General features: G+C 33.3%; 1 protein-coding gene across 3 annotated transcripts; it reads left to right on the forward strand.

Moving 5' to 3' along the window:
• The first annotated feature begins 300 nt into the window (after nucleotides 1-300).
• LOC116340681 (RING finger and SPRY domain-containing protein 1-like) lies at nucleotides 301-8,940 on the forward strand. 3 transcript variants are annotated; one of them, XM_031767293.1, is made up of 12 exons: nucleotides 1,729-1,777; nucleotides 4,708-4,927; nucleotides 5,060-5,710; nucleotides 5,862-6,111; nucleotides 6,190-6,248; nucleotides 6,322-6,529; nucleotides 6,630-6,889; nucleotides 6,983-7,106; nucleotides 7,172-7,262; nucleotides 7,335-7,595; nucleotides 7,683-7,728; nucleotides 7,923-8,940. In XM_031767293.1, the coding sequence occupies exons 3-12, from the start codon at nucleotides 5,495-5,497 to the stop codon at nucleotides 7,992-7,994; spliced, it is 1,587 nt and encodes a 528-aa protein (XP_031623153.1). In that variant the 5' UTR covers nucleotides 1,729-1,777; nucleotides 4,708-4,927; nucleotides 5,060-5,494; the 3' UTR covers nucleotides 7,995-8,940. The 3 variants fall into 3 exon arrangements, with proteins under 3 accessions (XP_031623151.1, XP_031623152.1, XP_031623153.1); XM_031767291.1 differs by lacking the exon at nucleotides 1,729-1,777 and adding an exon at nucleotides 301-1,629 and having other exon boundaries at nucleotides 4,708-5,710; XM_031767292.1 differs by having other exon boundaries at nucleotides 1,642-1,777; nucleotides 4,708-5,710.
• The last annotated feature ends 919 nt before the right edge of the window (nucleotides 8,941-9,859 follow it).

The raw sequence follows: 9,859 nt of genomic DNA on the forward strand, positions 1-9,859 counted from the left end.
CATACAAGTGCTTTGCTTAAATGTCAAGTACAGTCGCAATTGAAGAGAATTAAAATGCAATTGCATGGCTATTGTATGATACATACATTCACGTCATGCATTTACATAATGAAATCGCTTGATTTTCTGTGTTTTGTTTTAATATCGAACGACAATGCCAAGACGGTTGGAATGAAAAGTGTAGTGTGAAAATCCATGCAGTTCGACCGTGTCGTGTGTGTGTGTTTGCATTGTGTGCCACAAGTCAGTTTCTATCGATTGGTGAAGAGCAAATGTTTTTATTTCATTTTTTTTTTTTGTTATCGTCACCGCTGTTATTGACAAATTTGCAAACGACACTTGTTAAAACCACCAAAATAAAATAAATAAAAAAAGAGTCACCGATCACAAATTTTATTTTTGTGAATATTTTAGACAAACATATCCCGGTTCTTTTTTTCGTGCACCTTATTCATCGGATTCGAGTGAAACGAGCTCATTCACAGTGCAACGCTTATCAAGACAACACACACATTCCGATCGTGTCTTCTCACCGTCTCGTAGTAAAAGACGAAAAAAATGTTCCGAGAAAAATTGTAATAAAAAGGGAGTCAATCGGACGAAATCAAAATTAAACATCATCACATCAAAACACACAAATACAAAATAAACATACAATCAAAGTGCAAACAAATACACAGATACATACGCACGCACGCAACGGCAACAAATCAGTGGTCGAAAAATCAAAATATACAGAGCACGCATGTAAAAGAGAGTGAAAACGGACAGTCAAAGGAGAAAGAGACCGCAAACCGACACCGAGTGAAATAGAGTGATGTGCTGCATGAAAGTGGAAACGAGAGTGGAAACGTGAAAACGGAACAAAACGCAACGACGAATGGTACGCTGTTCGATATCGTTTAGTGCATGCATAAAAAGACAACATAAGGTCTTTTGTTAGACACTTTCGTGCACATCAAACAGACTACATCACATTTCACGTACAACAAACGCAAACATACATAACATCACATACACAAACACAATCACATATAACTCAGAAAACGAGTCGTAGGCAAAGCAAAGTAAATGAACGAAGCGGAGAATATATAGAAAACATTGTGTGGTTCGAGAACAACACATTGAAACGCATTTAAAATGTCATCTGTCAACGAAGAAAATCCTCAGCATTTTTGATAGTCAACCAAAAAGAAAATTCGATTCGACATTTATTTCATCGAGAAATTCCAACTCTCCTTCATTCTTCAGTTTCTTCGTTACGATTTTTCGGTTTTTGTTATTTTTTTTTTAATTCCACAAAATTTGTTCCTTTTCGCCGAAGCCAACAATATTCAGTGAATAATTTTCAGTGGCCATTTAGTGTGTATTTTTGTTCTTTCCTATTTAAACCGAAAGAAGAAAAAAATATATATATATTAGTTTAAAACGTGTATTTTATCGCTTTTGTATTCTTCCGTCTTTTTTTCCTCGCAACAAACACATTTTTAGACTGATTTATATGATTCAACTCATTTTATGTTTTAGTTTTTTTTTGTACTTTGAATGTGAATTTGAAAACGAAACGAAAGAAAAGTGATTATTGATTTACTGTTTAAATAAATTTGAAGCCATTTCTATTCGATAAATGTAAGTGGAACTAACGAAAATATTTTTAACATGCTTATTGTGACTTTATGCAATGTGTATCGATAAGAACGCTTTTTTTTAAACGGTGAAATCTCATAGAAAATAATAGCATTTGACTGAGAACAAAAAAAAATCTAACGCAATAGAGGTGAGTAATCACTAGTCATGTTGAATGCTGTGTGTAATGTTTCTGGTATTGTGTTCTCGTTTTCATGTGGCAAATGTGTGACTTCGATTCCAATAAAATTGATGAATTTTATTTACATTTCACGCTTCGATTGTTTCATGTGCGATATGAGTGACTCAATGTTCGCCAAAAAGTGTGTGTCTCTTCGAGATAGAGATAGATATAGAGTGAGATAGACAGTGAATATGGATTTTTCACGCAAATACTTTTTCACGCAGTGCAAATAGTAGTTTCTTTTTGAATAATTATAACGATCAAAATGCGGTCAAGAGCAGAATGAAGAGAATCATCATAATATCCCGAATATCACCTGTGTTATTCTCTTGTTGTTTCACATTGTGAAACACATTCAATTCTTCTAGTCTGTTTTACTTTGAAATAATTTCGACATTTATTTTATTTAATCTTCTCGAACAGCAAAAATTGAGTCGCACATTAAAGTTTGGCAATTAGAAAAGATGAATTTCTCTCTCGATCTTTCGACGATGGATTTTGATCGTTTGACATCAAAAAAAAATTATTTACTTATTATAAGTTATTTTGTGTGCGGTTGTTTTTAAACGCATAAAAGAATAAAACTTGTTTTTGTGAAGTAATATTGGGCTGAAGAATAAACAAGTTTCGACATGATTCGATCCAATCGATTATAATTCAACAGTATCAGTCCACGTGTTTGTCGTTGTCTGTGTAATAACAAGACATTTTTCTCTGTTTTGATGATTGTAGGTTTTATTTCATCGTTATCGACCATCATTCTGCCATACGCAGTTAATTTGAATCGAAGATCGACGTTCGAACTTTGTATTTTTCTTCTTTTTTTTCAAATTGAATTTGTGTGTTTGTGGCAAACGAGAGAAGTGGTCTATTTTGTTGTTATTTCGATAGAAATTGAGTGGATTGCATCGGTATCAGTCCGTATACTACGATTTTTTTTTATTCCAAATAAAAATTCACACGAAATTCAACAAATGTTTCAACCAAAAAAAAATCATATTTTCTGAGAAAATCGAATAAATAAATACTTGGGCTGCCAAATGCTAAAGTAAACAACTTATGATACGATAAAAGTAAAAATAAATCAGACTGAAGCAAATACACAAATCAAATTTAGCATTCATTTTAAATAGAAAACCAAACTGGAACCAATATTGTCTACGTGCGTGCGAACAGTTACATGATTGACAGATAAATATAATTACATTTAAAAATAGATTGCATTTTGAATCTGAGTGAAAAAAATTAAATATTTTCAGCCCGGTTTTAACCCACCTCATTTATCGCGATCAATGTTTATTGACCATTTTGCCAGTCCGACTTGGCCAAGTCGTGATCTTGAAACACAATTAGTGTTTAGATTGTTAAATTACAACAATACCTGTGTACATCGACCATCGATATAGTTACGGCTTCGCTCTGTGTGTATATCGGGCTCTGTTTGTCTCTGTCAACATACATGCGATTCACGCGCCCATTAAACACCATTTAGTATATTATCGTGTGCAAATTATACTAACAAACTCCATTTTTTTGTATATCTCATTTAAACGTTTGCCGTTTGCGATTGCTGTCCCGGCTGTTGTTGTGGCCGCAATAGCAATTTCGTTATTGTGATCAATAATTTGCAATAATACTTTCTTGTTAGTTCTTATTGAAAATGCAATAAATAACAGAAATAAACAACAATCTAAATAATAATATAAACGTAAAAAAGCCCCATCCACATTTCGAATTAGACGATCGCACGCGCATATGTTTGTTCTTTTTATGTAGTAGAAAACTGAGGTATATGATATTGCAAAAAATGAAACAAATTAGCGACAGTCAGTCAATCGCACGAGTGACAGAGAGACGAAATGTCAATAAAATAGGCAATTGATTGGAAAAATCTGTGTATAGTAGAAATTCAATTAAATAAAATACACGAAACATGACAAAACTAAGATTGACGGCAATTTAACATTGAATACCCGGAGTTAATCTCAGTATTTCAATAAAAGATTCGACAGTTTAACGTTCATCAATCGGGGAATGGGAAATGTACATTTATTCATGCATTTTGTCTCGCCGTCTGCATTACGAAAATTGAATTGTTTTTTCTTCTTGAAAATTGTTTTGGTGCGGGTACTACGCTCCCTTAATTTCGCGTGTTATTTTGTTTTTTATTCACGGTCGTTCCATTTAATTTGATTAAATGTTTTGTGTGTGCATGATAAAATTATTGTTTACGTGAACGTTTTTGTGTCTTTGATTTTCACACATTTTAATAAAGGTGAAGCGCAAATATAAACGATTCATATCTCGGCCCACACATATTCTTTTGCATGACATCGAAACGTGTTTGGTTTAAATGATTATACAGGATTTTTGTTTGCCTCGCTAAATATTGGCCAACGGCTTTTGATTCCACGAGTTCAGAAGTCAAATAAAAGCATATGCTTTATCATTGCGGTCGGTGTGCAAACTAAACGAAAATTAGTTCAATATTCAAGTCACATGCTATTATTCGTCGATGACATTCCCAAGGGGTTACATTTGATTTGCACCTATTAAACTTCTTCGTTTTGAATGTTTTAAAGAATGGATTTTGGCGCATCCGTTTGACTTTACATCCCTTGTGCACACCGTTCACTTTACCACTTCCAAAAATGGAAAATGCAGTGGCATAGATTTTTTTGTCCATTTTGATAATTCAATTTTGTTTATGAAGCCGCAATAGCACTCTCCATCAGACTGAATTTTAATTTTTCTTATCGTATAGAAATTCAAAGTTTGTTTGAGTGTGTTTCTTGTTTGTCGATTTATATGCACATGCATCAAAATAATATTTATTTATTTTTTTATTTTTTATTTTTTCAATAATTTTTCTCCTTCTCTATCGCCCATTGATATAGATTACTGATTGGAAATTGCAAAATCGGAATTTATATATATAATCAACGTGATTAAGAGCCGTCGCACAGCAAATGACAATGATTCATCGTACAATTGCAATCGGCAAAAAATCATTTTGCAACTATTATTAAACGGATAATCGCAAGCGCACGCGAAAGAACACGCAAATTAAAATAACAACAATAGCAATCATAATAATTGTGCGGTTGAAGGTTTTGAGTATGTGTTAATCAGTTTTTCTTCCTTAAATTCGCATAATCGTTGCAAGAAATTTTTATTTACCACAACAAAATATCTGTGGTCACAAGTTAAAATACAGCTACTCTAGCATACTCATTAATATGGAATTAGGTTCGTAGTTAACATGTGAATTATCGAAAATATTTGCGGTGAAACAGAGTTATTTTGAACGCGTCAAAAGGATTGACATGACAAAGGAGTGCAAAGACTGTGTTAGTACGTGACAACGCAATACATATAATATATAAACCACAAATTATCGTACACAACTTTTGGAGAGAGAGAGCGAAAAAAAACTAAAACGAACCACATACAAATTAGATTGTTTGGCTGATTAGCGAAATCACGAAACATACCAAAAAGAAAGAAAGAAAAAGAAGATACCGAATAGACTGCTAAACAAGAAGAATTTTTTTTACGCAAATTTGTTTGTTTGTATTAGAAGATAGCCCTAATTGAACTGGAAACTCAAACGCGCACGCACATTAAACTTTATACGCAAGTACTTATAAGAATATTTTTTTGGACTGACCGAAACAATTCGAAATGGGAGTATGTTTGTGCAAAAGTAAAACATCGGACGATCTACCGGATAATTTGTCACAGAGCGGCCGACATAGTACGGATTATGGAAGAAGTTTTGGCCGACACGCAGAACGATGCGATGAATCGTTATCCGAAACGGTTGATCGTTTGGTTAAGGAAACCCTCAAAGTGATCGGCACTATTGTGGACAACGAACCTGAACCACCCAGCTCAATGGTATTATTTCAATTTTGATTGACATTATATTCATCTATTTTATTCTCTGAAGATTTTTTTTTTCTTTTCTGAAATATTTTGAATAATTTCAACAACTATATTTTGTTTTGTTTTCGTTTTTGATTTGGGTTTTTCATTTGTTGGCACACAGGTACAATTACATGACATAACTGATAAACCAAATGGATGGATTCAATTGGTAAAATCATTGATTCGTGTCGTACCAATTGAGCATGCGATGGGGCCCAGTGTCATAACCTTATTGTTGGATGACAGTCCTTTACCCACAAAAGATTCAGTCCTTGAGGTGGCTGACATGATATCATACTCGCTCAGACGTACTCCGCGTCGAGAACGAAATTTGTGTGTGATTTTAGGTTGTCTGGCAGAAAAACTAGCAGGTGAGCATGTTAAAAGAAACAAACAACAATCAAATTAATATATATTAACGTTCAATTTTTCGTATGTAATTTTTTAAGGACCAAGCAGTATTGCGGTGTTGTCCGAGAGTACATTGAGTTATTTAATAGGCAATTTGGTAAGTCGATCGAATTGACTATATCTGTATGAGTTCTTTAATTGAATTTAATATTTTCTGAATGTGGTGATAGGATGAAGGAATCTACCCGGAAGTGATGCTATTTTCAATTATTGCATTGGAAAAGTTTGCACAAAAAAGTGAAAATAAAGCTACCATTAAACGTAAATTGGCCATGTTCCCAGAGAATCCATTATTAAGACTTGAACGACATGCAAATAGCGATGACTATACACTCAGACAAGTTGGCTATTGCGCACGATGGTGTCTCGATAATTTCTGTAAGTTCATTTTTATACGAAAAAAAAGAAGAAGAATTTATTCGACAAACAAAATGTCATGACCAGAAAAGACTTTAATCGTTTTGTGTTTTACTTGCAGTTATAATCGAAGGTCGAAAATATTCTTATGAAGTGGTTGACGTATCTAATGTGAATGTAATGCTGAACACCCGTGACGTATCGGAATATTTGAAAATTTCACCGGATGGTCTGGAGGCGCGCTGTGACGCATATTTGTTTGAGAGCGTTCGATGCACATATCAAGTTAATTCAGGTTGTTGGTACTATGAGGTAACGATCATCACACCGGGAGTTATGCAGATTGGTTGGGCCACCAAAGATTCCAACTTTTTGAGTCATGTTAGTAGACACTTTACCCTTTACGAATAACGCTTGAAATTGAATGGTTTTGGAAACGGGGTATTTTATTGCATTTCTTTATTGATTTTACAGGAAGGCTATGGCATTGGAGACGATCCATATTCGATTGCATTCGATGGTTGTCGTCGACTCATATGGCATAACGCAAAATCGTTGCCACATGACCTTCCATCATGGCAAGGCGGTTCGATTCTTGGTATATATATCAAAATTCATTTATTAATTCAATTAATTCAATTTTTGTGAAAACTCTCTTTATAGGATGCTTACTAGACTTGGATGCTCATGAAGTGATCTTCAGTTTGAATGGTGTTGAGGGCGGTGTTCTTAAACAAGTGTTTGGTAGTGCCAAGTGAGCATTTAATTTTAGCTAATTTTTGGGTTGTTTGAATATTTTTCGATCGGCTTTTTTTTATTTTCACAGAGATGGATTTTTTGCAGCAGCATCGTGTATGTCGTTTCAACAATGCCGCTTCAATTTTGGCAGCGAACCGTTCAAATATCCACCAAAGAGTCGATCATTTGACAGCTTTAATTCACATGCATATCTAAAGGACCAAGATAAAATTGTGTTGCCGCGCCACTTATTCCTCGAACAATTACGAAAATTAAGCGTTCGTGAAGATTCATGTACATTATGTTTCGATTTGAAAGGCATCGTACGATTGGATCCATGTTCACATAGGTAAAATAAACCTAGAAATATCATTAACATTGCAATTTTTTATAAAAAGATAGAACAATGATAAATAAAATTTCATTATGATTTTAGGGGTTTTTGTATGACATGTGCGATGCAACTGCAACACTGTCCTTTGGTGAGAGAACTCTTATACTTACTTAAATCGCAACAAACCCAGAGATTTTTTGTCTGAACAATATGCGTAAAGAGAAGTGGTCTAAGAGGTGTCCGGTCCCTTTGAGCGCTTCTCTTTACATATATTGCTCTGAGAAACCGTCTCTGAAGAAATCCAATGAGAGAATATACTAATTAATTCAAATATAATTTCAGTGCCGTGCAGAAATTGTAACAATAGTAAAAGAGGAGAGTGACACACCGACATCAGATGACGTTTTAACGTGATCGACGCCATTGATGATCATCGAAAACTATTTTGGATCGAAACTTAAGCAATAACATTTCAGTTGATCATCTCAACAATCACATCGCAAAAAATCAATTTGAATAAAAAATTAACGAAAAATGCCTAATATACATTTGAATAACGCTCATTGTGTCACACACACATACACATTATACACCACATACACCCTCAACGTAGTTGGATTCACCTATCAGCTATATGAATACACACACATACATCAGGAAATATGTCATCACTTTTGCAAATCTTTGACAATATTGCGCAATTTTTTTTTTATTTCGATTTAATTGGAAGAAAAATATACGACGAAAACCACATTTTTATGAACGCAATGCAAACAATATATTCAATATAACTATATATCAAGGTGGAAAGCGAAGAACGATTCCCATAACATCATAGAAAAAAAGAAAGAATATTAGAAATAGTTAAACTATATATGCAAAAAAACGACAAATTTGCGCACAACTTTAACCTCATCGGCCTTTGAAATCCACTATAATATGTGATCGCCTCATTTTTTTTTTCTTCATTGTGACAAACAATGCCATACCTTATAAATGAGGAAAAAAACAGAGTATATATATATGTCCTCAAATGAGTATTGAATGTTCATGAATAATTCTAAATTAAAATTGTAAATCATATTTAATTTTTTATTTTTTTAAAAAAGAAGGAAAAGATGACAAAGAACAAAAGTTCGTCCCTAAACTCTTTTTTTTCATCTGTCGACTGGCGCTAAGTTTCGATTGTAAACAGTGGAGCTAGTACCTAGCCATTACATTACATGGAACACACGCAAACAAACCACAACACACACAAAAATATTGTACATATTATATTTAGACATTGATTGATTTAGATAGAATGTAAATTTACCGAACATTTATCAATTAATAATAGATTGTAAAAGTGACAAATTTAGCTTTCATTGTTTTCTTTCTCCATATTGTCGTCGTTCCAACGGAAATAAGAATCCAAAAATATCTTTGCACCGTTGAATAATATAGTGGTTATTTTCTTTTCTTCTGTTCTGTTGATTTAATTTGACGTGTGTATATTTTTGTCGATTTGATACGCTTTTTTTAACAATTATAAAATGTGTTGTCCGTCTTTGAATGTTATTTTGCAATGAATCAGCTTTTGATCGGTCATTTCTAATAATGGTTATAAATCGAAAAAAAATTGCGCCTAACGTATAGACATTTAATCGAAAATTGTGTTGAGAATCAAAACAAGCTCAATTAAATTGTTCAACGATACTAATTGCTATAAATTGTTACGCGAGACTAGACTGAATGTAGGCGGTTTCTGACGCACATTCTGGAATAGAAATTGAACTTTTTTATACCTGAACGAATGAATGAATGAATCCTCATAAAACTAAAACACAAAGATAGAACATTTTTATATCATACTCATGTCATTGTATCGAAAATTATTTTAATAAAGTATATACAAAACATATATAAGACAGCAATAACAGCTGAAAATAATTGAATGGTTTCTTTTTTTAGAAGTAGTCAACGGCAGAGTGACATTGATTCATGGAGTGTTTCCGACGATATACGCATTACTGTGAATGACGTGCGTCATTCATGGCAAACATATTTGGATAACTGAAGAACTTTCGAAATACGTGATTACGTTATTTCGTTCAAATCAATTATCACTCGTTTTCGTTGTAAGTCGATGAATTCGACAAAATCTTATTATTTGAACAAGTGGTAAGTCGAAAAAAATCGCAGATTTTAGATAACTGTTTTTTGGGTTCATTGAAAAAGAATATTGCGATGTAAACACTTGAAATTCGACGCTATTTTGAAGGTTTCTTGCACTTGTT

This window comes from Contarinia nasturtii, unplaced genomic scaffold (assembly GCF_009176525.2).
Source record: "Contarinia nasturtii isolate CC-2019 unplaced genomic scaffold, AAFC_CNas_1.1 Cnas_scaffold_695, whole genome shotgun sequence".
NCBI classification, from domain to species: Eukaryota; Metazoa; Arthropoda; class Insecta; order Diptera; family Cecidomyiidae; genus Contarinia; species Contarinia nasturtii.

Bases quoted from the DNA above. Each gene is read 5' to 3' on its own strand.
- LOC116340681 (XM_031767291.1), top strand. From the start codon at position 5,495: ATGGGAGTATGTTTGTGCAAAAGTAAAACATCGGACGATCTACCGGAT. The intron at 6,530-6,629 runs GTAAGTTCATTT...TTTTACTTGCAG, and splicing joins ATGGTGTCTCGATAATTTCT to TTATAATCGAAGGTCGAAAA. The intron at 7,596-7,682 runs GTAAAATAAACC...TTATGATTTTAG, and splicing joins TTGGATCCATGTTCACATAG to GGGTTTTTGTATGACATGTG.